The following is a 26,077-nucleotide window of genomic DNA, read 5'->3' on the forward strand; positions in this document are numbered from 1 at the left end:
GCTTGCCACTGGCAACCAGTGAATCTGTTTCTGGTTTTGTAAATGGCTCTTTGTACATTGTCAGAAGCTCTAAAAGTGAATATCAGGCTATGTTTTCTATTTTCCCACCTTAATTTGGACTTCCCTGGAATTAATATGCAAATAATATTTCCCTGAAGTTATTTTATGTAGACACGAATGTGCACACACATGTAAAAACACATGCATGCATATTTTAGCTACCAGAGGCCTTTTCTGACTGCCCAATCAGGAAAATTAAAGCACCATATTGATTAAGTAAGAACAAGGAAACACTCTCCCCCCTGAATTATTTCAGTAAAATTAGCATCTTATCTGTTTAGTATGTGTTCTTTTTTTTTTAATATATTTTATTTTATTGATTTTTTTCCCCCCTCCCTCCTTCCCGTACATACCCTCCCTCCCCAGAGTTCCATGTCCATTGGTTGAAGCTATATGGATGTACACTAGTATGTGTTCTTTTTACTTATTTTTTGGCTATCAGATTTAGGCCAACTCATTAAAGTCTGAAGAATATACTTTGAGTTGTACATTTTATTCCATGGACAGCAGTCTTCTTATTCCCTGAGGTAGTCATCTTCAGACTGCCTTTGGGGGAGCTATTTGAAGGCTAATTTCAGTGGGTGCTGTGCAGGTGTGAGAAGAGGGAGCTCAGTTTTCACGTTCCTCTTGGGCTTAAGGATTCCAAAATGATTCCATTGCTGATGAGAAAGAAACAAAATTTGACACACTGAGTCCTGATTTCCCCTGTCAAGTCTGGGTTTTAAGCGGGAGGATGGGATGGGTTTCCTTACAACTGTGTCTTTGCTCACAGACAGCGACCCTGGAACAAGCTATTAAAGACGCCCACGAGTCTTACGATGACGAGATTCAGCTTTATAATGAGCAGATTGAAACCCTGCGGAAGGAGATTGAAGAGACAGAGAGGAGCCTGGAGAAGTCTTCCTATGACTGCCGGCAGCTGGTGGTTGCCCAGCAAACCCTGAAGAACGAGCTGCACCGCTATCATCGCATCATTGAGAACGAAGGCAGCAGGTGTGGTCACAGAGGAACAGCGAGGGAGTGCCTCTCTCTCCATGCTGCTCACTCACTCATTCCACAGATCCTTGTTGAGTGCATTCTGTGTCCCAGCTCTAGGCAGTGGGCAGGTGGCAGGGAGTAAAACACAAAAATCCATGATCTCATGGGCCTTGAATACTAGCAGATGATGAATGAATGTGTAACAGAGGGAGTACAACCTATGACAAGTGCAGTGGAGAAGAGTATAGCAGGGAAGAGGGGAATGGAGATGAGGCTGATGGTGGGAATGCTTGAAATTCTGAGTTGGGCAGTCAGAAAAGGCCTCATGGAGAAGGCTACTATTTGCTCCATGGGCCTCTGAGGACATTACTGTCTTAGCAGATGGAATGATCAGGAGTATTTAAGGAGATGCTGCAGGTGAGGTTCCTAGCACAGTGCCTGGTACTTCAAGTACTTTGAGCTGTTGTTGATATTACTGCTACTACCAGCATGATTTGTACCACATGGTTGGGTCTGTAAGGTGACCATCAACATGCTATCTGATCTTGTTCATAATGGAGCTGTGACTTGAACACCACTCACTTCAAACTGGGAAATAAATCTCATTCTCTGTCTTTGACTCTGTCTCATCTACGTCCACACCTTTACCTAGACCTAAATCTACATCTTCTATTCTACATCATCTATGTCCACACATATACCTACATCTACATTTCAATCTGTATCTACACCATCTATATGAATGTGTCCATCTATGCCTACAAATACATTACCTACCATTACATCATCTACACCTCTACCTATATCATCTATATCTATGCCTACACTTAAACTTACATGTACACAATCTACATATATATATATATATATATATATATATATATATATCATCTATACTTACTAGTATAACTATATTTATTTTATCTACAGCTACACACTACATTATCTACATCTCTATCATCTGTATATCTATTATATATCATCTACAATCACACTATCTAAGTCTACTTATACCTACACCTACATTATATAATCTATACCCATACCTGTATCTATATTATTCTATATAATAAAGAGCTAATATGCAAGTGGTCATCATGCCCTAATGCCATAACAACTCAAACACTCAACACTGGGGAGAGAGGAATGAGGACCAGCCAGCCACAAATGAGCTCACAAGAGAGGAATGGGGACCAGCCTGGCTGTGGGCCCAGCAGTGGCTGCACCTGCACCTGTAGCCCAGGAGAGGGACAATCTGCACACCCCATGGTCCTGGGTGCCTGTGGCTGTGGCCCGGGTGAAGCCACCTGCCCATGGTCCCCTGCGGCTGCAACTGGCCCTGGGTGAAGCCAGCCCAGGTCCTGGGTGCCTGTAGCCGGCCAGAGGGAGGGAAGCCTGGGTCCCAGATGCCTGCAACAGGCTGGAGGAGGGAATCTTGGGTCCTGGGTGTGGGGCAAGGCAGAGGTGGTTAGGGGCAATCAGGCCAGCAGGGTAGCAGTTAGGGGCAATCAGGCTGGTAGGGGAGCAGTTAGGGGCAATCAGGGCGATCAGGCAGGCAGACAGGCAGAGATGATTAGGGTCAATCAGACAGGCAGAGGTGGTTAGGGGTGACCAGGCAGTCAGGCAGGTGAGCCGTTAGGAGCCAGTGATTGTGGATTGTGAGAGGCAGTCGGACATCTTCTGAGGGGTCCCGGATTGGAAAGGGTGCAAGCTGGGCTCAGAGACTCCCTCCGTGCCCCCTCCTGCATGAATTTCATGCAATGGGCCTCTAGTATACATTATATATATCTATACTTACACTTACAACTACTTTAATATCATCTCTACCCACTCCTAACCTACCTCTACATCTATGTTATCTGTATCTTTATCTACATCTACATCTATGGCTGTATGGACATTTATATCCAGTTTTGTCATCAGAAAGCAGATTGGAGACCACCACTTCATATAAGGATTCTGATTCTCAATTTAGCTGTGATTCTTTGATTCATTCTTGCTGATATTTGAGGTTTAGATTGAATTAAAATAGAAGTGCTCAGAAGTATTGCACAAAGAACAGTTCTTTCTTTTCTCTGGGTGCACTGTCTTAGCAGCAATTACTTGAGTGTTTGATAGGCAAAGTAAGATTTTTTTCCCGTCTTCTTACAGTCAATATATCATGCATAATTCCAAATTATATTTACGCCACAGTGAACATTTTATGCACACATATATGAAAATAAGTTTTAATATACTTATTTCAAATTCATAGAAATGTTACAAGCATTGAATAAGCAACTCCAGAATGCTTTTTACACAGATTCATGTTGCTTATGTTTTGTGTTAACTGCTTTTTTTCCTTTTTATTTATATATATTATACATATTATTTTTTAAAATAACAAGTTGGAGATATTATACCCTGGTTGCCCTAAATACTTCAGCCTGGGATGGGGATTGTTTTATTAAAAAACAAAACAACTTTCCAGCTGGCATGGCTCAGTGATTGAGCATTGGTTTATGAACCAGGACATCATGGTTCGATTCCCGGACAGGGCACGTGCCAGGATTTTGGGCTCGATCCCCAGTGTGGGGAATGCAGAAGGCAGCCAATTAATGATTCTCTCTCGTCATTGGTGTTTCTATCTTTCCCTCTTCCTTCCTCTCTCAAATCAATAAAAATATATGAACAAACCACCCCACAAAACAACAAAAACCCCCCTGTTCAACCTAGTAGTGGCATTGTGAGGTTATAAGCAATTCCCACTTTATAATGTTTCTGTGTGTTTCACAGTGTGTGACTTGAGCTCAAAGCAATGATCATTTCCTTTACATTCTCGTCCAGTGTGCAAATGTTTATATGGCTCATGAGAAGTTTGACCTAAGGAACGCTTTTGTTACTTTTGCTCATAATTAGTGGGTCACTTTTACCCCCTGACCATCTGTGTGGCTTGAATTAGAGATGGTGACCACCTCTTTCTGGTCTTTCTGCCAGGCTGAGCTCCACCCTCTTTGAAGTGCCTGCCACTCTATTCACCACGGGCCGAGGAGTCTCTCTCAGCCCTCAATCCAGCGGGAAAGGTAATGCTCCCCAACGCTGACTTCTGCTGTTTTCTGCCCTCAAAAAAAAAAAAATGGAAAAAATTAAGTGGCTTTATTCTTGAACTACACATTCATGCTTCCAATTTAGGGGAGGTCTCCTTCTTTCCCACTCTGATGCACTCCCACAGGTGCTAAGGGACTGAGCCAGAAAGGTTACAGGGGGAAAAAAAATCATACTGTGGGGACAGACCACCTTGGGAATGCTATCCTTATAAGAGATATATTTAATGGGGGAATACAATTCAATATTCTGAGTACCGAATTGCACCCCCCTTCTAATTAAATGAATTATTCTATACAAAAGTGTCTGGAGTAGAGAACATACTCAATTATTTCTCATTTTTTTCTTCTCTTCACAACAGAGAAGAAATAGATTGGTTGGCAAGCATGGCTTCTGCCTTCAACATTCAGTCCTTTGGGGAAGGTTTCTTGCCCATGTGAGAGGTCACCCCTTAGCAAAACCTTCCCAGTCCTGGACAAGCAAACAGTGTTCAGGGAGAAGAGAAGATGGTAATGCCGCATCCCCATACTTAGAGTGCCTTCAAATCCCCGTGTCTCAGATAGCTTAGAGGGGTTTGTGGAAATGGGGTTCTGGAGTCAGAACACTGTTGGAAGGGGCAGCAGGTCCCAGTTGCCAAACACCCAGGGCCAACTCCAGGGATGTAGCCCATCACAAGGCACCCTGCCCTGCGCTTATGCTCTATCAGTGTCTTGACATTCTTTTTCTGATTGTTTTTTTTTTTTTTTCTCACTCAGGGATATTATCCATTGATTTTTACAGACAGTGGAAGGGAGGGGAAGAGGCAGAGAGAGAGAGAGAAACATTGATGTGAGAAAGACATATCGATTAGTTGCTTCCCACTTACAACCGAAGTACTTGCCCTTCACTGGAATCAAATGGGACCGACCCTTCCTCTGGCCAACGCTCTATCCATTGAGCCAAACCAACTAGGGCTTGGCATTCTTAATCATTTTGAGCAGGGGGAACTGCCTTTTTCTTTTGCACTGGGCCCTGAAACTCTGTAACTGGTTCTGCAAGCACCCCCTTCTTTCCTATCTGCTCCCCACTGGCTTCCTTTGACATGCCTCTCTCTGCACCACCTCCTTCCTTATGGCTTCAGGGCCTTTCCTGGCACCCCCCTTTTTCATTGTGAGTCATGCTAGATGCCCTTGCTTAGCCCTCTGGTGAACAGAGGGAGGGGATGCAGAAGTCCTTTGGGATGAAGAGGTTAAAAAAATCACCATGTGAGTGAAGCAGAAAAGCCTCATGGATGAGGCAGAGTTATATTTTGTGTGTTTTCTTAAAAGTTTAGTTTTTCCTTTTAGCTAGTCTGAAGAAATGAATATGGCCTCGGGAACAGGGGATTCCTTTGAGTTCTGAGTTTAATAGCATCACTTCCCCTTTACTCAGCAAAAAGGAGATGCTGATCAAAGGCTGGTCATGTTTATTTAGCTTGGGATGCCCATGCAGCAAGGGAGCAACCTTGTGGAGTCATACAATTCCCATGCCTGAAGCCACTCTGCCCATGTCAGAGGCCCAAGCAGCACTGCCCACTCTCCTTTGGGGAAGTCCAAGGTGGGAATGACTTTGTGGAGTGGATTTCCTTCATCTAGTCTATGGATCCAAGTAGCTGCTGTGAGCTCAGCAGGTGGGACAGGAGGTGTTGCTCTTTTATTTTATTTATTTATTTATTTATTTATTTATTTTTAAAATATATTTTATTGATTTTTTACAGAGAGGAAGGGAGAGAGATAGAGAGCTAGAAACGTCGATGAGAGAGAAACATCGACCAGCTGCCTCCTGCACACCCACTACCGGGGATGTGCCCGCAGGTGTTGCTCTTTAAAAATATATATATATTTTATTGATTTTTTACAGAGAGGAAGGGAGAGGGATAGAGAGCTAGAAACATCGATGAAAGAGAAACATTGACCAGCTGCCTCCTGCACACCCCCTACTGGGGATGTGCCCACAACCAATGTACATTGGAATCGAACCTGGGACCTTTCAGTCCGCAGGTCCACACTCTATCCACTGAGCCAAACCAGTTTTGGCATAGAGGTGTTGCTCTTATCAAGTGTTATTGCAATAGAATTGTGCATCTCAGTAAGTTGTACCCAGTGGGGTGGGAACTGTGAGAGTCAGGATAGTAGTGTCTTCCCTCTGTAAGCCCAGAGGGGTCAAGTGACTTGTATAAAGTTGCACAATTGGTGGGTCCTTAGCATGGGCCCTGGATGCTACAGATCTACACGTCTTTCCCTATTGCTTTGCCCCGTAAATAGTAAACGCACCCCAGTGCCAGGCATTGGTCTCTAAGGCAGATAGTGTAATTTTAAGTGAATGCATTTTCTCCCTCTCTCATTGACTTTATATTTGATTTGTTGCCCATTTACTTTTTAATTTTGTTTTTAAGATTTTGCCAGAGCTGTGCAGGATGTAACAACAGCACAACCAAGACAAAAAGGCCCCCCTAAGACTATTCCAAGGAAAAAGGAGATTATAGCTAAAGACAGAGGAGATGAAAATTTGGAAGACACACCACGGAAAGGCCCGGAAGACACAAAGCTGGTGCGTGTGGTAGTTAAAGAAGAAGAGGAATCTAAGCTTGAATCAGGGGTTGAGGAAGCTAGTCCCCCAATCCCAGAAGGAGGTCCAGAGGACATGCCAGATGGAGGGCAGATAAGCAAAGCCTTTGGACAACTCTGCAAGATGGTCAAGGAGAGAGTGAGAAGCCCTGAGGAGCCTGAGACCCCAGTTGACCTCTACCCCAAAGGGCACTACGTGCTGGTCTCCGGGGATGCCAGTTACGTGGACCCTGGGTTCTGTTCCGTGTCTATCCCAGCCAGGGGTAGAGTGGTTGTTTCTACTGAGGATGGCTCTCTGCATGGGGACCAAGCTATGGAGCCCTCTTCTGAGCAGCCCCCACCCTCTCGGGAGAATGGACGGGGGTGTCCACAAGGGAGGGAAGATGGACACCCACCCAACCAACATACTGCAGGCAAGGAGGTTGAGAGAGACACTGAAGAACTGAAAGGTCCGGGTGAGAAGCAGGATGGACAGAAGGAGGATGAAGGGCCCAGCAGGCCCTGTGTCGTGGTCACACCTGATCCACAGGGACCGTCTGCATCCCCGCCGCAAAGGCCTGGGGCCAGTCAGGGTGGCCCTGAGGGGCAGGGGGATAGGAGTGGCAGCTGGCAGGAGAGGAGCCCTGCCGGGACTTTGGCTTATGAGAGGATAGAAGTAATGGAATCCATGGAGAAATTTTCAACTGAGAGCATTCAGACATATGAAGAAACCGCTGTTATTGTGGAGACCCTGATTGGAAAGACAAAGGCAAACAAGAAGAAACTGGGAGACAAGGGCTCTCACAACCTCTAGGCTCTGCAGGAATGCCCCTGGGCCACTGGAGGGACGTGCTTTGATGTGCAGAACAATTAATAAAGAGTAGAGTAGGGGTTCCTGTTTGGATTAGACCTTAGTTGGCCTGTCTGGCATTGCCAACGAAGCCTAATTAAAAAGGTTTTTTTTTTTTTGCTCGCACATTGTTTGTCCAATTAACAGGGGCTTTGGGAATGTAAGTGCATTAGCCACGCGGAGGACACACTCTGTTAAATGGCCACCAAACTGTGGTTGTTTAGGAGAGAGACATGCCCTTCGCAGTGGTTCTTTGAGACTCAGTAGAGGGTCTAGGTTTCACACAGGAAATGCTGGTTGATGGCTTTGACTCATTTCCATTGCATTTCAAGCACAAAGCACAAGCTCACATGGAGGAGCGTTTTGTTAGAGGTAAAATGATTAAAGGTATCTGTCTTAGTTTGGGTTCCCCCAGAAGCTGATCCCAAAGCAAGGCTTTGAATGTAGTTTCTGTCTTTTTTAACAATTAAATTTTTTTAAATTGATTTTTTTTTAGTGAGAGAGAGAAAGAGAGAAAGAGAAACATCGATGTGAGAGAGAAACATTCATTGGTTGCCTCTATACCCACCCCAACTCGGGACCGAATCCTCAGCCTGGGAATGTGCCCTGACCAGGAATCAAATCCACCACCTTTTGGTTTATGGGCTGACATTCCAAACAACCAAGCCATGTTGGCCATGGCTGAATGTAGAATCTTAGGGATGTGATCTCAGGAAGCACCAATAGGGCAGTGGAGAGAAAGGCAGGCATAGAGGCAGCCAGTAAGAGGTGTGCTGCCACTCCGGTTATCACTGTGGGCAGCTGGAGCTCAATCCCCCGCCCCTCCACCCTCCAGGGATTCTGGGAGATGGACTCAGACCTGTGCCACAGAGTTATCCTGTCTTCTGGGTGAGGGAGCGGGGTTTTCATCCACCACCTCCTGTCAGCCAGTGGGGAGGGCTGCTCCTGGGGCATTAACATGGAAGTACATGGAAATGGTAAAGGTCATGGGAATATAAGTGGGACACCATGCCGTTTGCCATAGGCCAGGTTTCAAAAATCAAAATCAAATGTCACCTCATAGTTCTTTGTTTAGGAGTTATTTGTCCAACAAGCATTTATTGAGTATATACTATGGGCCACAACATTGTGCTATGCTGACAAGGGGAGGCTTGCAGATTTATTAATGGTCACTGTAGTATAATACGCTGTAACATACCTGTGTGTGCATTATTTTGTGCACACATGTACACATACATGCACACGTATACACAGGTATCTACTGTGCCACATGCTAGGAAATATAAATGACTTTAAACTAGAAACTTTACAGAAATTTTTATGTGGCCTCTAGGCATCTATTTTTGTACTAATAGTCCCAAAGTGATTTTTTATTTATACTGATTAAGAAAGTATCCCTTCCCTGTGAAGGTGCTCCAAAATACAAAATACACAGTAAACATGCTCACACGGATTCGTGCATCTGCCTGAACAAAAGCATCTGGCAAGATAATTACACACCCTTACAAGAAAATTGGTGGAGTCCTAAGTTACATTCTCTTATTTCCTTGTTATGGGTAATAGAAAGAATATTAAATGGAGTCAGCTTTCTATTTAGAGCTTTAAAAAATCTCATTCTGGATTTATTTGAGGTTTTGATTTCAATAATGAAAAGTGCTTTTGTGTTTTTTTCTCTTTTTTTCCTAAGAGATGAATGGAGAACTTACACCATTGCCCAGTTTTAAAATATTTATGGTTTAAAAGCTTAAGAGAGAATGATGGAAACCATTAGCTAGTGCCCAGAATGTACTAGGAATCTGGGCCAGTACATAGGTTTTATTTAGCATAAACCACTGCAAACCTTTTTGCTTCCCCCATGAAGTCCTTTTATTTTTTGGACTAAATGTTCAGTTATTTTAAAAGGCAAGGGTATCTTTTTGGGAAGAAAGGTGATTTTTATATTTAATTGATAATAAAAAATGGACGCCTGGCCAGTGTAGCTCACAAGTTAGAGCATTGGCCCTCCCACCAAAGGGTCTTGAGTTCGATTTCTGATCAAGAGGGAGAAGGGACCTGCCCCATCCTGCTTGCCCCTATTGTCCAGCAGCACTTGGTCACCCTGGCGGGGGTAGCACTTCCTGCAGCAGCAGCTGGATTCAGTTTTCAGTTTTTCCAACATTTGCAGAACCATGATCATCTCCTCAAAGATCCCTGCACCAGCCAGTTGAGTCCCTCCACAGACATCTGGGTCTTTCAGGGGCCTGCCATGTGCACTCACTCTCCATCCATGGGCCGGGAGGGCGAGTCAGGTGCGTGGTGCCACTCCCTAGCACCTCAGCACAGTCCCAGCAAGCCCCTGGTTCTTGTCCATGTTAGCCTGCTTGGTTCTTGTGATAATTGAATTCTCTTTTGCCTTCCTAATTAAGCAGTTAATATTTCTTTATATGACTCAGTTGAGGATGCTTTATATTCTGTTCTCTCTGTTAACATCACTGCTGGAATTTCTGTCTCCTGACTGGTGAAGAAGGGGCATGAGACGGGAAAGGGAGGCGCCAACACAGGCAGCATTCACCTGCTGCCACTGCTGTGGGAAACTGGGTTTCCATCCCTCTGGGGACTGAAGAGACTAAGTAGCACATCTTCAAATGACCTCAACAGGAGGCCAGGAAGCTGGGATCATTCTGCACCAGCTCCCTCCCTTCCTCAGGTGAGGTGGGTCTGGGGTATTGATCCCCTGGCACTTCTGTCTGTAGCACACCAGGTCTGGCACATCTCTGTAGCCATAGAACACCTGGTAGGGAGAGAGCCCCTTGGCATGTACAAAACTGTCTATAGGTGACCTCTGGGTGGGCTGAGAAGATAACTAGAGGGCAGAGGTTGGCAAATGTTTTCTATAAATGGCCTAATTTAATGTACAGCCTCCATTATAACTACTCAACTCTGCCAGTGTAGCGTGGAAGCAGCCACAGACAATAAAAACTAGGCATGGTTATTGCCAATAAAACTCATTCCAAAAGCAGGCAGTGTGCTGGGTTGGGTCCCTGGGCTATAGTTTGCTGACCCTTGACATAGGGCACGCACCAGCAAAATTCAGTTTACATAACAGACACTGCTAACCTGGCATCTCTTCTTTCTTTCCTCGTTCACGTTGCAAAATTCCACGGAGGTTTCCCCTAAAATTGTTATATCCTAGGTTTGTAGTTGGGATGTTGCTGGTGAATGAAGTCACTTCAAACTCATATGGCATTTGATAATGAAGGGCATCATTCAGGTGCCTTGATTAGTATAAATGCTTAACTCCAATTTCTCATGCTTGGATAAAAGCAAATAGATGCCACAAAAACCAAATGGACTTGTTTTATTAAAAGAAGTAGGGCTTTTTAAATGAGATGTATGTTCTCCAAGAAGGTATATCCTTGGCCAGTAACTTCACAGTGCTGTGAAATGACTAGTCACAACTGTCCCTTCACCTACATGCTTGTGTCCTTATGACCAGGAGCTTACCAGGTGGCTTATCTGTCACCTGTGGTTGGTCAGTGGTTCCAGGACAGGGGCCAAAAGAGAAAAAAAACAGGTTGCAGTGTCTACCTTTTGTCCAGGTTGGGGCAGCCCATTGGGTGTCCTCTTTGGTGTAGAGGGACATCTTTGAGCCTGCTATAAGATGGGACAACCTGCCTGGGATGGTAAGGAGGCTTGGCCTGAAGCCTCCATGGTGGAAATAGATGACCGTTAAAATTAGACCTAGGAATTCCCAGCCTCATTTGGCTGTTCTGGCATCTCAGACTCTGTGGGCTGAGATCTCTAATTGCCCCCATTCCATCCAAAACCACACAGGACTGAACATGAGGTATTTAGAAAGACATTTTGGGCCAATTGTATTTCTTATGGTCAGTTCATTCTGTTCCCAAGTTCACAAACAGTCTCTTCTAAGTTTTAAGAGAAAAATGAAGCTGACAGGCTGGCTTGGAAAACTTGCCTCAGATCAGACCTTAATTCCTGGTCCCTTGTAAACCCAAAACCAAATTCCATCAGATTTTCTTGAACCCAAGGGAAGAATTCTTGGCAATGAAAGGCACAAGAGACTACTGGAAGAACTCAAGTACTAAGTTGATTAATTTGCAATGCAAAGAGGGGGGGCCATCTTTGCTGGAGATGCCATGCTAGTATCCCTTATGCTGAATACTCCTTTTCTGGTGTAACTGTCCTTGGGAGGCGAAATAAAGCATCAGGAGGCTGTAGGTGGGCATAGAATTAGACCATTGGCAGGAGAATGGTGCTTCAAGGCACTTGTCTGGGGATGGCTTCCCCAGTGTATTGGTTTCTCTCTTCAACAGACTTCAGCTCTTCAGAGACTGGAATTCCCCTTTACACCAGTCTCTGTGTTTCCCTACAGCCGAACAACGCCAGATACTGTCTGCCTGCATTCACCCCAGACTCTCCGTTTTCCTAACTCCCATGAGCTGAGTGCAGGCCCCTCCTAGCACCCTTTTTGTTGACAGGGAACCACCAGCTGGCTATAATCAAATCTCCTTTGCTGGCCCAGGACACATTCTGTGCTGATGTTATTTCAATCTCCCAGAATTTTTAGAACCTCTTATTTTCTCCCCCAAACTGTTTCTATTCTTGGCTTTTTGACTTTTTAAAAATTTTTATCAAATTAAACTCTTTGATTCTAAGAACTTACTTTGGTGTGAGGGTACTAGTTCCTCTAATTTAGCATTTTTCTCTCTAAATATAAAATTCTTGGCTATGTTTCATAAAAGTTTTATAGTGTATGGTTTTCATGTGATCATTCCAACTAATGAAGGCATTGATCACATGAAAATCACTGCTATTAATTTATGTGACAGTAATAATAACATGTAGTGGTAACTCTATAAGAATGGTGTTTTTTTTTTAAATCTTTAAGAAATCAATCTTTGAACTTAAGTATTGAAAAGCAGTTAGTTTCTCAGTTTGTCACAAGATTGGACTTGGGACCTTAATACCTTTCAATGTCTGCTTTTAATCATAGGCTTTCTTAAGATTTTGCTAATTGGGTATGATAAGTATAATAGGACACATTTGAAAATTGTTTTTATAATGAAATATAAATATATTAATATTTTATCAACTATTAAGGTTTGCTAGAATAGCATGTAGTCACATAGGCTACAGCTAGTTTATAATACTGTTCATGGTACAATCCATGAAGATGGGTTGCCATGTAAATCAGTACGTACTTAAGAATATGTTTTAAGGGCACTTAAAGCTCTTTTTGTGGGAGAGTCTCATACTTATCAACCATCTGTTAGTTGTCCCAGGTGCTTACATTCAGGCACGGTTATTGACTAGTACTGGCTGATGCTCTGTAGCTGAAGTGACCTTTGTGTCTCCATCAGGCTGAACATAAAAAATTGGGTAAGAGTCCTCCACACAGATTCTCTTCTGCATGGATTGTAGCCACCTGTGTTATGATTACAAACCATAAGATTGGAGATTGAAGCAGCCTGAATCTCTGAGCTACTGCACGGGAGTCAATGGCGTTGGGGAGTCACTGAATCCTAAATAGGATTTGTGTAAATAAAAATAAAACTTCATTGTGTTAAACCACTGAGATTCTTGGGCTGTTCATTACTGTAGTATAATTTAGTTTGGCCTGGTGAATATATTCTAGAATATATTTTGACCATGGCCCATGACGCACAATGAGAAATGCATTTTACATTGTGAGCCACTTCACGCACTAAGACACATCCCTGGAAAATATATTTCAGAAAACAATGCTTATCATTAGTATGTATAGTCTATTTTAGTCTATTACAAAATGGTGGTTTTGCCTTCCTAAATTTATATTATTGCCAGCTATTGGGATATAACCTGAGTATTAAAAATGCTGCTATCGGTGTTTGATTTATTTGTGTATGATTGATTTGCTAATTATAAATCTTTCATGAATATTAATGAAAGCAGGCTTTTTAGATCTCTTTTTGGCAACATTTTATTATCTATTTCTAGAATGGCTGGCAGTGTTTTTATGTAATGCATATCACATCCCACAATTTCTGGAAAGTAATGTTTTCTTGTTAAGTTTCCTAATTTACATGTCTTTTTAAATCTGTTTAGAACATTTTGTAATAGGAAGCAACAATGTTATCCTGATTAATCATGATTTACTTATTTTCATTTAAAAAATAAATGACTATAAATGCTTCTTCCATTAGGATCAGGGATGTCATAAAACTTCACTAGCTAGACATATTCTAGTGTTAATACTGGTGCAAAAAATGAAATAGAGACCAAATATTTTTTATATAGCACTATATATTTTTTATATACTGTATACTCATATCAAAACTTGCCATTTTTATTAAGAAGCTGTAAGTTACTCTCTAATTTCATAAATTATACCACAACTGTGAAAATATGGACGCTATTTTATATTTTTGCTGCTATATAAGACATTTCATGTTTATACAGAGAGCTGCAAAATTACAGTGGTGATGCAATGGGAATCAATGAACATTTTCACCTGAATTTCCACTGGCCTTTCTCTTCAACCAGTATCACCTTGATATTCTCTGAATATTCTTTAAAAGATGAATATGGTGTCTATTTCTCCAATAAATACGCATACACACATTTTTTTTGATATATGTGTGTATATACATTTATACAAGTATATATATATACACATATATACACATGTGTATAGTCTACATATGTATATATATAATTCTGTGTGCACTTTTACACACATAATGTCCTTTGGTTTATTTTTACACAGTTAATGGGAAATGAATTTTTGATGATTTCCATTTATTTTTTTCTTAAAATTTAAACTGGTTTAAAAAGACCTTCACAATAAGTAATAAATTTCTTTCAAAAATCATAAATATTGTTACATTTAAAGCATTAAATAGAGAAGGTCATATGGTGCCAGAGAAGACAAATTCATGCCAACATGGGGAAAAAAAGAAAGAAAATGGGTTTTCCAGACTTCTCTCTTAAAGTTGTAACCTTCAGGGAATGGAAACTGGTGCTCTGGTATTGCTGGTTTTGAGGAAGGGAACTCTAGGCTTAGCTACGTGCTCCAAGGGAAGGGAGAAATGTAGCTAGAGTAATTGATCAGTTCTTGGAAATCAAGTCAAACAAATGAGTCATTTCTTGGGAGTGGGTGGACATTGGAATTGAAGATGAGGAATCCATCCTTGAATAGGAAAACAAGGTGTCAACAGGTCAGAAAGCATTTCTATTTGGGAATGAAATGGTGTGGTGTCTTTTGGGGTAGACAGGGGAGAGGAATGTATCAGCTTTAGATGACCTGTTAAACACCATCATGAACTGCTTAGTTGCCAAGATGGTACCCGTGCCTTTCCCTAACAAGGGCTTCTCTTGCTTCCTTCGGGCTCAAGTCATGGGGGATGAGTTGGCATTCCCCACTTTGGCAGAAAAGTCTCCATACAAATGAAGATCCAGTGAAGATGGCTGCTCTCATATTCAGACATACCCACTGCACTCTCCACACACCTGTGCCTGAACAGAGGCCATTGCCCTAACACATCAAAGAAATCACAACGTGAAGGAGTAAGATATTGCCCACTAGGCGCATGCTCTGGAACTTAAAGCCCAAGTTCATATGTGGAAAGCTATAAAAAAATACTCACCTGGCCTCTTGCTCCCATCCGATTAAGAAGTTCCCAAATGAATTAGGAAAAGGGATGTTCCTGGGTTAAAAACTACCATGGTGTGTTGCCAGACCTGCCTTGCATTTTCCCTTTTTGGATAGTTATGTGAGAAACCTCACAAAGTTGGGCTGAAATGAATTCTGTGCCAACTGAGAGTAATTTGGACTTCTCTAGAATATTTTACCGTAACTCAGAGCAATAGCTGGTGAAAGGACAGCCACGCTACATAGGTTTTATATTTGCCATGCTGGCTGAGTAGGAAAAGTTATGGTGTTGGCATTGGTGGTAAGATTTCCAATGCCCATGCTGTTTTACTCTTCCCCCTCCAGTAATTAGAGTTCTCATAGATGGTGTCTTTCAAATCATGCCACCTTCATCTACGTCGCTAAAAAATCTTGCTAAATTCAAAACATCTTTACCAAAGCACTTACAGCATCTCTTGTGCTTTAAGAGATTCAGAACTCAACCTTGGTCATAAGCTTTGATTTTTTTTTTTTTAATCTAATGGGTCAGTTGAGACCATAAATAGACGTTCTTGGAGTCAATGTGTGTAGCTTTATAAATGCATTCTCTTCTCTTCTCAGATCTGAAAAAAATTGAGGGGAAAGTTGTCCAAGTTTTTTTTTTTTTTGCAGGATATCATCTATTTGAGTGACACAAATAAAGAACCTAGAGTCACAAATAGAATGTAGATGTTGGTGGGAACACTGTATTTGGGGCAGAGAATAAAAAAGATTACTTCCATTGTAAAGAAAATAATCATTGACAGTGAGTGAAGCTTCAGATCAAGAAGTTGGAATTGCTAGGTGCCTGACAAAGAATGGAGCAAGGACAGAGAGGCGGAGATGGGGAGGGGGGAGGCGCCGGAGCCAGGGTGCAGCACTAGTTCTTGTGCAGGATGCTTTTCAGGCTTCTCTCCACAGCTTCATCCAGCTCTTCCTCCAGCTCCTCCTTCTTGGACATGGCCAGCTTGGACTGGTAATCCCTCACAACCTGGTCAATGTAAGGGGCACTCTGCGTGCCATGCAGCATCAGGGTCCACTCCTTCAACAGCCCCTTCTGAGGTGTGCCCCCGACAAACCCCAGCTCCAGGGTCCAGGTTCCTCGGGCGTCTTCCCCCCACGTGTGGGTGGTCATGAAAGGCCACTTGTCAAAGCCCACCTTGGAGTCATCATCCCTTGGACGCCGGCTCAGCAAAATGGACTTGGTGCCCATAGGGGAAGTCATGTTGATATTCAGGTCTCCCCTCCTGGTTGCATTGACTGTGATGACAGCTTGGACATGCTCAAGGTAGCGGACAAAATTTTCCTTCCCTTCACACGCATCAGTGGTGAGAGTCAGCACCAACTTGCCAATGGATGGTATTTTCCTGAGGGCAAAGCAATAAGGGGATATGGTTAGAAATGTGTATATTACATGAGGTTTTTCTGAAGACAACTTCAGGTTGCAGAGAGAGCAAGAGCTTTGAGGTTAATCAGTCAGACTTGGGTTAATTCCTACCTCAGCTGTATGAGCCTGAGCAAGTTACCTATTATCTCTGAACCTTCTGTGTGGAAAGGGAATGTAGCAGATCTGTTGATGCCCCTCCCATTTCTCCTAAGTCACCTCTGAGTTCCCCTTCAGATGCGACTCCCATGTACCCTGACTGCTTCCTACCTTAGGTATCAGCATCTCCCAGCATCTCTCCTGGAGCTTTTCCATGTTCTGTGGAAATTTGCTACAAACAGCCTACAAGTGACAAGGATTTAATTCCTCAGGGACAATCCTCTACCGGGGACTGACAGAAGGTGGTGAATAAATATACCCTAACATCTCCATTCTTCAGTGGGACAACTCAGTGTCCACGGTGGGACTGAGCCTAGTTTCCAATAGTGGACTATTAGTTGCTCATCAATGTACTCTTTATTGGCTTTTATTCCTCTTCCCTGTCTTACATATCCACTTCCCCACTTGTATTTCCTGGAATCATCTCTCAAAAAATTGTCCAAAGTGAGACAGGAGCTCATAAAACCTTTCTTTTAAAGTGCTAAGTTCCTTATTATTGCTAATATGAATGTTATTATTATCATAAAAAAGCCGAAATTTGGTTAATTAATCCTAATGAAGAACAGTCTTTTGAAAGATCAGGGAAATTTGGGAATCTCTTTGATCATAGAATTAGAATCCAAAGAAGGGTCAACCTCAGCATTTCAGCTATCTTTCCATACAATCAATCTCCTTTGATGGTGTGATGGGAAGACTCTAGATTTTGAGAGTCTTCTAGAACAAAACTATCTGTGCAAGGTTTCTGCTTCTACACATACTGGTCAGGAAACAAGTCATTCAAATACCTGAAAGTCTCACTGACACTGTGTGTGAGTTTAAATAAGACTGTGCATGAAAACTCTGAGCATGGTGCTAGTTCCCCTTCCTGGCCCTTTGCCTATGTTAATATCCTTCTTTGACATGGCTTTTATTTTGGAGCATAAAATGGTGAATGTTTTAAGATACAAATCTTGAGAGCACATCTACAAAAAGATGCTGGCCACACACCTGGTTCAGACCCAAGCCTTGGTTCTGCATTGACTTTGGAGCCAAGGCCATGGACGTGAAGCTTATCCTGCAGCTCACTGATAAAAGTAATAGTCCCCTGAGAAACTGAAAAGATATACTTAACAGTTTTATGGAGTGTTGCTGTGTGCAGTCTGCAAGGACGCTGATGCTGAATAGTGCATGCAGCATCCATTGGCCATGGAGCTCCAATGGTTAATGGTGGAGGTGGCATCCCAAACACCAGGCAAATATGCACCCAAAATTCTATGAGATTATTATTGTCTTTCCCCTTTTTCTACCAGGAGTGTCTAAGTCATGAGTGAGAGGGAAAGGTAAAGTTGCACTTACTGAGCGCCTACTATGCACCAGCTTTATGCTGATTGTCTCACTAAAGCCTCCCAGCAGCCTGGTGAGGACAGAGACATTAGCCCCATTTAACTGGGGACAAAAGAAAGAAGAAGCTCTTGTTTTGGGGCCCATAAGGGCAGAATTCAAGGGTCATGTCAAAATACATATACTCCCTACATCTTAATTTTTACTAATTTATAATGGAAATAGCTTCTTTGATTATGAAGGCAGGCCATATGCTAGAGTGGTATTAGCTTTTCCTCGGTTTGTCACAAGACGCCCAGAGATTTTCATTTCCATTACAGTCTTTGTAGGCATCTTAAAGTGGCATTTTGGTCATTGTCATTGCTCTGAAATTACATGTGGCACTAGAAATGGCATTACTTAATGTGTTGATTAAATGAAGGACATACATTACTTCATCACAAATTTGTTTAAAAAAGTTGGTTTCAATATTTGGCTTCCTTTGCAATCACATGTATTTTATCTAAAGCATTTAGAAACAGCATACTAGGATGTGGTCCATAGATTTCACCATATTGCCAAAGAAGGTCAGGGTACAAAGATTGAAAATTGCTAAAATAGGATGTCAGAGAGGTCAAAGAATTCTCCAATTTGGTGGAATTATGATTTGAATCCATGTCTGGGTAACTGACTACAGAAACTGCAGGTCCTTTTCCAGGACCAAAGGGGAATGGTGGGGAGGATGAATTGTGAGAGGGCTCTGACTCTGGCCAAACTCAGATGACCAATAGAAATAAGGCTGGGATGGGATGGGATGGTTAGAGATGGATTTACCACCATTAGAATGCCAATATCCCTGAGGTGTACCCTCACAATGAAATATGACACAGCGATGGGAGTGAATGAGATATTACTGCACATAATAACTTGGATTGATCTCACACTCATAATGTTTAGTCAAAGAAACTGGATACCAAAGTGTCCATACAATGTGATTTAGTCAGATGAAGCTCAAGAACTGTAAAGCTAATCTTTGGGGGCAAGAATGAAAACAATGGCTGTCCATGGGATGTTGGGACTAACTATTGTAGAAGGGGGAATGAGGAATCTTTCTGGGGTAATGGAATGTTCCAGAGATTTATTAGATGGAGGTTACTGGAGTGTATACATTTATCAAAACTAGAATAATACACTTAAGTTCTATACATTTTATTGCATATACATAAAACGTTAATTAAAAATAACAATGATGAAAATTTCCATTTCTACTTTACTGATTGTCCAATGAGGAAAGGAATTAAATAAAGAGGACCATATTGTCCAATCCTCTTGCCATAATGGGAAATAGGTTCATGTGAGCAGCGCAGTGGTTTCTGGGAAAGGAACTTCTCACTTAAATCCTTTCAAATGTCTATCCACTTCACTTGGAATAAAATCAAATGCTTACCTTGTCCCACAAGTAGAATGAATAAATTAATTGTGTTATAGTCACACAAAGGAACATTATTTGACCATGAGAATAAACATGCTTGAATCTCAACATAATTCTGAGCAAAACAATCTAGATATGAGGGAGAACACAGTGTATTATTCCATTTATGTTAAGTATGAACTAGGGACTAAAGTAATCTATGGAGTTAGAAGGATAGTGGGGAGATTATGGTGGAAGGGGATGTGGGGTTTTCTGGGATATGGTTGTGTTCTGTTCTTTGATCTGGGAGCTGGTTACCCTGGTTGGTTTTTGCAATGAAAAATAATGGCATAAGGCACCAAAACAGTTAATGCTCACACCTAAAAGTAGGGGTCCTGAGCCACACAACTGTGTTCTATGTAAATGCTCCCCCTCCCCAGGAGTTGTGCATTGCTCTTTCTGCAAGCTAGTTGGTTCCTAAGTCAACTCCAGGACATCTCCCTGACAGAGAGGGAATCTGATACTGTCGTTAACGCCATGGCACCATCTCTGGGACATTTCCACATGCAGCAGCAGAACCATGGCACCCACTTACTCAGGGTCCTGCACGGAGCCGCCCACACAGTGGAATCTCTCTGGCACCGTTTTCCAGTCTTTAGCCATCTTCACCATGGCGCCTGCGTCAAGGACCCCGTAGCCAAAGAGGTGATTAAACTCCAGGCCGACCCCATTCCGCCGCCACTGATGAACCTCATCATGAAGCTGGTTTCGTTTGGAGGTGAGCACAGTCAGGTGCTGCATGTCTCTCCAGGTGAGACCCAGACTGGATGCCGGAAGCCATTGGAAAACAAGAGAAAAGGGGAGGGCGAGAGAGACAGAAAGACACAATGACTAAGATAGGACAAAACCCCCTTGCAAGATGTTGGAATATCTATGAACCCACAAGTCAAGGGAGAATTTCCATGCACTATTTAGAACCATTTTATATTTGTCAATTAGAAAAAAAAACACACTGGTTTTTCTTACTTAAATGCATTTCAAATGTGCATTCTAACCCACACACTGAAATGGCTAAAAAGACTGACAATACTAAGCATTGGCAAAGATGTGGAGCAACTGGAACTCATGTACTTTGCTGACAGGAGTGTAAATTATTGCAGCCAGTTTGGAAAACTTGGCTGTATCTTCTAACGTTATCCATATACTTAAGCTATGGCCCATAATTTCCATCCTTAGGTATGTATCCAACAAAATTGTGTGTATACATTCACCAGATATATGTACAAGAATGTTCACAGGCCCAAACTGTGAAGCCCTCAAATGCCCATCCGGAGTAAATGAGTAAATTAGCTGAGGTGTACTTATAGAATGTGGCATACTATAAAGCAACAGGAATGAATGAACTATAGCTACTCCGAATAATATGGACGAATCTCACAAACAGAATGTTAACCTATGTAACCCACACACTGAGGAGAACATATTGTATTATTCCACTTGCTTAAAGTATAAAAACAGGCAACATTAATCTATGTGGTTAGAAATTACATCTTGATCGGGGAGGGGACATAAAAGTCTTCTGGTACTGGCAGTGTTGTTTCTTGATCTGTTTCATCATTTGTGAAAATGAAGCTATCAGTTCTTCAAGGGTAGATACAATGTGTTCTGCATATTTTTATCCTCAGTGTCCAGGTCATAGGACACAGAATTGCCATTGGCACACTGTCCAGTGAATAAACAAGTCTGCTTGAAAATGCTATTGGTTTTGGAAATTAGTGTCTGACGTTGCTCAGTGTTTGTGTGTGTGTGTGTGTGTGTGTGTGTGTGTGTGTGTTTTAAATATATTTCTTTATGGATTTCAGAGATGAAGGGAGAAGGAGAGAGAGAGAGAAACATCCATGATGAGAGAATCATTGATCAGCTGCCTCCTGCACACCCCCCACTGGGGATCAAGCCTACAACCCAGGCAGGTGTCCTTGGCTAGAATATAACCTGTAACCCTTCAGTCCGCAGGCTGACACTCTATCCCTGAGCCAAGCCGGCTAGGGCAGTGTTTGTGTTTTTTTTAAAACAGCAAGTCGTAACCTATTTGTGGCTAGGAAATCAACTTATTGCACATGTTGCTTACCTGGGATGCACATAACAATCTTCTGGTGGGACATTTAAAATCCCACTGCCCAGGCCACACCTCAGACCAATTAAATCAGACTCTGCAGGAGTGGGACCCAGGTATTGCAAATCATTAGCATTTCCTCAATCATTCCAATAGACAGTGAAATTTGAGAACTAATGATTTAATGGATGGGACTATTGTTAAAAAAGTAAATGGTATAGAATAGAAAAGAACAGTATGCATTTCATATAATATAGAAAACTATTTTTTTTGGAACTTTGTGTGTGTGTGTTGAGTAACAACGAAAAAATTTATTTCTTACTGAGAGTTTGGTAAAAAAAAGTTGGAAAATACATGCACTATGGTTCTCTTCAGAAGTCAAATAATTAAAAGGACTAGGAACAACATAACTCTTGATAAACTTTTAACATATGCAGTGTTCATTGGTTCAAAGCTTTGAATCAGAATCAAAAGATACTAATGATTCATATATTCTTGAAATGTAGGTATTTAGCTTTTAAGGAGAAAATTGCAAGGAAAGTCAATGATTATTTGAGAAAATTAAGAACATATCTTGGACATATGATCCCCAGGATGCAGGGAAAGGTGTGACACTTCCTGAAGTTGATTTTGACCAAAAGTTCAGTGTTTTGTCAGAATGGGATTCTGAATTCATTAAACCCAGAAGGGTTTATGATTAATAAGTGAAGGATCTGGTGACTTTGAGGTGACCTGAGAGCTCTTGGCAGGTGGAGTATCTCTTATCTATGCTAGGGGTCTGCCATAAAATGTGCTATGCTTCCTGATATTCGGAGAAGGACCCCCTTAACATTTCTCTAAGGACTGATTTTCATGGGTACATGAGAGGGAGTGTCAGAACAAGAATCTTCTGAAATAAACCAGAATATAGCACACATTCCAATTTGTATATGCAGAAAAATAAAACTGCATCCCTTGTAGTTCCCTCTTTTGAGCAATTTCAGAATTAACATAATGCACTGTTGTGTAAAGCAGCAGTATTTCATCAACTTGCTTTTAGCTTTAATCCTATCACATCAACTCAAGAGCATCTTATATACCTATCCTATATAATAAAACCCAGAACCATAATGGCAGAATGACCAGTCTCTATAAGGTGCACTGATCATCTCTCAGTCCCTCCCCACTACTGGCAGGCTCCCATTGCCATATGGTGAATAGGAAACTGGCATGAGTGGTGGCAAGGTAAGTGGTGGGTGAGGCCGGCTGCCAGCAGCTGGCCCTGATCTCAGGCTAGGCCAAGGGACCATACCAGTGCACCATTTTGTGCTCCAGGCTTCTAGTTAAATAATAATAAAAAAAATTTACAGAGTATCTACAATATAAAGATCTCTGTGGTGTAGGACAAGTAATATGACATGTTCTTTCTGGTCTCAAATATTTTATGTAACAGTTGGAAAAATAAGACACATATGTAAAAAAGTACAGCATAATGAAGTGACTCCATGAATGCCTATTCAGTATCCACCATGTCCAGGCACTGTAGAGGAAGGTCTAAGCTTCAATATTTAAAAAGGGACAAAACCACAATGAGATATCACTCACATCTGTTAGAATGGTTATTATAAAAAGACAACAAATTCTGGCAAGGATGTGGGGAAAAGGAAACCTGTGCACTGCTGGCGGGAATGTAAATTGGTGCAGCGACTATGGGAAAAGACATGGATGATCTTCAAAAAATTAAAAATAGAACTACCATGTGATCTAGCAATTCCACTTCTGGAATATATACAAAGGAAACAAAAATACTCACTTGAGAAGAATTCTTCACCCCCCATGTTCATAGAAGCATTATTTATAATAGCCAAGATTGGAAACAATCTAACTGTCCACTTATAGATGCATGGATAAAGATGTTTATCCATTATGTATAAAATGAAATATTATTCAGTCATGAAAAATAAGGAAATCCTGCCATTGTGACAATATAGATGGAACTTGAGCATACTTATCTAAATGACATGTTGGACAGAGAAAGACAAATATATATAATCTCATTTATATGCTAAATTTAAAACAAACAAACAAAAGAAATCATGAAAGGGAAGCTAGGATGTCCAGGAAGCCAACAATGGACCCTTTGTTATTCCAATAAGGGGGATTCAGACTGTGGTCCTCAAGTCCCTGTGTCAGAAGCACAGGGGTGGGGGTTGGGGGTTGGGGGAGGACAAAGGGTACTGACAAAAAGCAGGGCACAACAAGCTCTGAGATGCACAGTTTCATCTGCAGGAAATGCAGATAATCTAAGAATTTGCACTTAAGACAACATGATGATTCTTCTGCACACAGATGTCTGGAACATTGGTCTAAGATGGCAGTTCTCAACCTTGGCTGCATGTGAATCAAACGTCAAAAAAATAATGATGTTACACAGGCCCCAGGGATATTGATTCCATGTGCTTGTCCAATATGCAGCCAAAAACGTAAGCAAAGCTGATCCAGAGGGGTGATTCCTACCTTCCTGGGCAGCACGTGGCTGTTTGCTAAAGTTGCAGCTTTCCAGGCATGACCCCGGAGAGTCTGAGTCGTGGCTTTGGATATATTTTTCATAAGCACTGCAGGGATTCCCATGATTGGAAAATCTGAGAAACTTTGGTCCAGGGGGTCATCAAGCATCTCTTAGAAGTAGCATTTCAAGCCAAGGTCAAGGGGATGAGTAGGAGTGACTGAGTGGAAAGATAGGGAAGGGGAGGGCTCTAGGGGAGAGAAGGTTCTGAAACAAAGGATTTAGAGGCAGAAGAAAGCAAGCAAGCATTGTGCAGGCGATAAGCTTGAGAAAACACAGGAAGGCATGAGCCCCAAGTATGACAGGAAGGGAGAGCCAGGAATTGTAAGGCAGGAGAGGATGACAGGCCATTCACTCACATCAGTACACTGGGACTTATCTCAGGGACAGCCAGTAGTGGCAAAGTTGAGATGTGATATGATTTTTTTTTTAGTGATCTGATCTTTATCGACAATTCCATGGAGAATGGAATCAAGAAGTGTGGGACTGGAGTCTTGGGCAATTTTCTCAACAGTAGCATTGGCCCTTGAACAGAAGAATCTCAGGTTTGATTCCCAGTCAAAGGCATGCACCTTGGTTATAGGTTCAACCCTGGCCCCAGTCGTGGTGTGAATGGGAGGCAGCCAAATGACGTGTTTCTCTCACTTCAATCTCTCTCTCTCTCTCTCTCTCTCTCTCTCTCTCTCTCTCTCTCTCTCTCTCTCTCTCTCTTTCTTTCTCTCTCTTTCTCTCTTCACCCTCCCTTCCACTCTCTAAAACTCAATGGAAAAACTATCCTCAGGTGAGGAATAAAAAAAGAAAAGACATGGGACTGGAAAGCAAGCCCACACTAATGAGAGGTTGCTGCAGGGGTATGACCATAAGGAACAAAGCTGAGAGCTGTTACAAGGCTATGCATGAGTAAGTCCCAGGCAAATTATCAATGAAAACTGTTGCACTTGTACAGCTGGCTTCAATCACTTATAGAATCCTGCAGTGCTCCAGGGATAAACACAAGTTTGCTAGATTGGTCCTAGGCCACTCAGAGTAGACCAGGTGGCTCTCAATTTAGAGTAAGTACCTACAGAAAGCAAAATGGAACCCAGGGCTTCTCGAGGAGACATCCTTCACTCTATATGGCAAGAGAGAGCATTAAATTCATAACCATTGCTCTAAAACAAAGTGTGCCTAAGTGGTGACTGCACTCTCTTCTGAAAGGATATCTATAAGTGTGTGCTCAAGAAAGCTGGTGCAGAGCCCATGAATCCAGTAGCCTTGCTCCATCCATTTGCATTGTTCCTTTGCATGCATATAGGACTCTGCAAGTGGTTTTTGCTTGTCAAAAGTCCAAGGAGACTTTGAGGCAAGTTCTGTCCTCTTAGATTTAAAGGGAGAGCAGAAACTCCTTCTTGCTTTTGGAGTTCTCCTGCTCCCTGTTCTCTGCCTGGCTCACCTGCTTGTCTGCTCCCAGCTGGAGTGAGCAAAGCCAGCTAAGGCTCCAGGGCACAACAAGCTCTGAGATGCAAAGTTTCATCTGCAGGAAATGCAGATAATCTGCGAGTAGGTTTTGGTCTCTGTGCTTAATAGAAACTCTTTGACTGGTGTCTATCCCTTGGCGTCCTAACATTTCCACTTAACTTTTGTTAGAATATTTGAAGTTTGGCTTGGTCCAAAAAGAGGAGTCACTCTCACTTTGGGACCTTAATTGTAAAAGAAGGATGTTTATGCCTTTTCAGCTTGAAGGCAGAGGGTTGGATTAGATTATCTTTCAAAGTCTCTTCCTATTCTAGGAATCAATTCTTGCCTCTTTTGCAAGTCAAAAACTGCATTTGTGGAGAGAGACAAGCAGGGCTGCCTTGAGATTGATGCTCAAAGGTCCAGTTGCCTAGCAACAGCTGAGGAGGGTTGGGAGGTAGAGACTCAACTCTGCTTCCCCAGGCACCCGAATCCAACTTCTCACAAGTGGTTGGTGTCGCATTTTCAGACAACTCCCTACACTGTGG

At 42.2% G+C, this 26,077-nt stretch overlaps 2 protein-coding genes across 3 annotated transcripts in view; one reads left to right on the forward strand and one right to left on the reverse strand.

Moving 5' to 3' along the window:
* BFSP1 (beaded filament structural protein 1) overlaps positions 1-7,662 on the forward strand; it is a 28,765-nt gene extending 21,103 nt beyond the window's left edge. The window contains exons 6-8 of the mRNA XM_084887636.1: positions 833-1,053; positions 4,015-4,100; positions 6,536-7,662. Coding sequence (XP_084743762.1) covers positions 833-1,053; positions 4,015-4,100; positions 6,536-7,500 — 1,272 coding nt within the window. The 3' untranslated portion in view covers positions 7,501-7,662. The remainder of the gene's footprint in view (positions 1-832; positions 1,054-4,014; positions 4,101-6,535) is intronic.
* Positions 1,349-26,077, reverse strand: part of PCSK2 (proprotein convertase subtilisin/kexin type 2) — a 255,372-nt gene continuing 230,643 nt past the window's right edge. Inside the window, exons 11-13 of one of the 2 annotated variants that reach the window (XR_014795318.1) lie at positions 20,033-20,260; positions 14,445-16,551; positions 1,349-1,360 (exon numbers count right to left, since the gene is read on the reverse strand). Coding sequence is in view for 1 of the 2 variants with exons in the window: in XM_084887637.1 (XP_084743763.1) it covers positions 16,065-16,551; positions 20,033-20,260 (715 nt within the window). In the remaining variant the exon portion in view is untranslated. Of the gene's footprint in view, positions 1,361-14,312; positions 16,552-20,032; positions 20,261-26,077 lie in introns of those variants that run through there. The other variant, XM_084887637.1, reaches the window with a different exon arrangement.

The sequence above is a fragment of the Pipistrellus hanaki genome, assembly GCF_964339955.1.
Source record: "Pipistrellus hanaki genome assembly, chromosome: 6".
In the NCBI taxonomy this organism is placed as follows: domain Eukaryota; kingdom Metazoa; phylum Chordata; class Mammalia; order Chiroptera; family Vespertilionidae; genus Pipistrellus; species Pipistrellus hanaki.